Source organism: Poecilia latipinna, unplaced genomic scaffold (assembly GCF_001443285.1).
Source record: "Poecilia latipinna isolate Pla-1442-1.1 unplaced genomic scaffold, P_latipinna-1.0 Scaffold4407, whole genome shotgun sequence".
NCBI classification, from domain to species: domain Eukaryota; kingdom Metazoa; phylum Chordata; class Actinopteri; order Cyprinodontiformes; family Poeciliidae; genus Poecilia; species Poecilia latipinna.
Genome location: NW_015117023.1, coordinates 21,841 through 24,325, shown reverse-complemented (window position 1 = coordinate 24,325; position 2,485 = coordinate 21,841). Strand labels below are relative to the sequence as shown.

Below are 2,485 nucleotides of genomic sequence, written 5' to 3'. Positions count from 1 at the left end.
GAACCAGAACCTCTGCAGATAATACTGGTGCAAGAGGAACCAGAACCTCTGCAGATAATACTGGTGCAAGAGGAACCAGAACCTCTGCAGATAATACTGGTGCAAGAGGAACCAGAACCTTTGCAGATAATACTGGAGCAAGAGGAACCAGAACCTCTGCAGATAATACTGGAGCAAGAGGAACCAGAACCTCTGCAGATGAAACTGGAGCAAGAGGAACCAGAACCTCAACAGTTCACAGAGGAAGAGAAGCAACTCTGCATCAGTCAGGATAAAGTACAGCTTATGGTGAAACAGGAGACTGATGACATGTTGGTGAACAAACAGAAAGGCAAAACTGAGACTTCAAAACAAAAAAAGCACAAGAAAGCTCACCCAAACCAAAAACTATATTCTTGTAAAATTTGTGACAAAACCTTTTCTCGAAATAATACCTTGACAACACACATGACAACTCACACAGCTAAGAAACCTTTCACATGTTCAACCTGTGGAAAACATTACCCTCACAAGAGTACTTTGATTTATCACATGAGAAGTCATACAGGGGAAAAACCGTACACATGTACAGCTTGTGGAAAAAGTTTCCATCGAATCAGCTCTTTAAACAGACACATGAAAACACACTCGGGTGAGAGGCCTTACACGTGCACAACCTGTGGAAAAAGTTTTATGACTAAATATCAGTTACTTGATCACATGGCAATTCACACTGGTGAGAAGCCTTTCTCTTGTGGGACCTGTGGAAAAAGTTTCCGGAGAAAAATTGACTTGGTTAGGCACATCAGAGTTCACACAGGTGAGAAGCCTTTCTCTTGTGGGACCTGTGGAAAAAGTTTCACTCTTAAAATAAATTTAAATCTTCACATGAGAATTCACACAGGTGAGAAACCTTTCTCTTGTGGGACCTGTGGAAAAAGTTTCGGGAGGAAAACTGACTTGGTTAGGCACATCAGAGTTCACACAGGTGAGAAGCCTTTTTCATGTGGGACTTGTGAAAAACGTTTTTATGATGAGATAAGTTTAAATCTTCACATGAAAATTCACACCGAGAAGCCTTTCTCATGTGGAACCTGCAGAAAAAGTTTCACTCAAAAAAGAAATTTAACTACTCACATGAGATTTCACACGGGTGAGGGGACTATGTCTTGTGGCACCTGTGGAAGACAGTGCTTGTGTAAATCTAAGTTAGTTGAGCACATGAGAACTCACACAGGTGAGAAACCTTTCTCATGTGGGACCTGTGGAAAAAGTTTCTCTAGTAAACACAGTTTAAATCTTCACATGAGAACTCACACTGATGAGAAGCCTTTTTCATGCAAGATCTGTGGGAACATTTTCACTTATAAAAATAGCTTAACTGCTCACATGAGAATTCACTCAGTTTCAAGCTGTTCTCATGTGGGACCTATGGAAAATGCTTAGTTTTCAGATCTGTTTTACTTCATCACATGAGGTAATGTCATGTGATGAAGTAATGTGCAATCTGTGGAAAAAGTTTTGCTCAAAAATACTATTTAACTTCTCACATCAGAATTCACACATGTGAGAAGTAGCGGGTGTACTGATTTATCAGCCAGCCGATTAATCCATGTTTATTTCCTTAATTTTGGGACATCAGCTGATTCTTGCATGTGAAGCTGGTCTGATCCCCCAATTTTATTGACCTCAGCCACTGCTCTCTTCTGCTCTCCGTTGAGAGGTGTGACTATTGGAGCGCCCCAAAATGAAAACTGCAATCGGTGCACCCTTAGTGAAAAGCGAGGAAAATGTTTTGTGTAGATCCAGTTTACTTCATCACAAGAAGATTCACATGGGTTAGAAACCTTTCTGTTGTAGGTTCTGTAGAAAAGGTTTCACTCAAAAGAAATGTAACAGTTCACATGAGAACTCACAGGTTTGATGGCACAATGTGAACCTCAAGTAAGATTCTTAGTAACCTGCTGTTTGGAAGTGGAGTAATTGCAGGTTTGACTGCTTTCAGATTTAGACTTGTAAAATTTTGGAATCTTTCTTGTGTTTTATCCTTTGTACTTATTTATTTTATTTAAATGATTTGGGGAAATGGATGTATTTATTTGACTTGGTTTTAATGATTTTTCTGCTTAGAAAATGTAATGATATGGATTGTATTTTAGAAAATTATTGAAACTTTTAATATAATTTTTAGATAATAAATTATTATACTGATGATACTGATGGTCTTTTTCTTTTTTTCTGTTTCGTAGAAAACATATTAAATCGTGAAAACATTTATAGATACAGCAGCAGAGCCCATCTCTTCCTCCTGAACTTTGCATGAATTTTAATGGTCAATATTCATTTTCAATAAACACTTAACAGATGGTAAAGCTCAGGGATTATTCTATTTATTTACTATTCCCTGCTGGAACAATGTTCTTCCTGTGTATTTTCTTTTGAAGTACTGAGTAACTGATCATAACACCTGATTTAGTATTTTAAATGTGTCCTCAGACAGCCAAAA

At 37.9% G+C, this 2,485-nt stretch overlaps 1 protein-coding gene across 1 annotated transcript; it reads left to right on the top strand.

Annotated features, from left to right (window-relative positions):
- Positions 1-176: 176 nt before the first annotated feature.
- Positions 177-1,727, top strand: LOC106942598 (gastrula zinc finger protein XlCGF8.2DB-like). Its single transcript, XM_015025919.1, has 2 exons — positions 177-867; positions 1,036-1,727. Exons 1-2 carry the CDS (start codon positions 199-201, stop codon positions 1,423-1,425), a joined length of 1,059 nt encoding a protein of 352 aa, XP_014881405.1. The 5' UTR covers positions 177-198; the 3' UTR covers positions 1,426-1,727.
- The last annotated feature ends 758 nt before the right edge of the window (positions 1,728-2,485 follow it).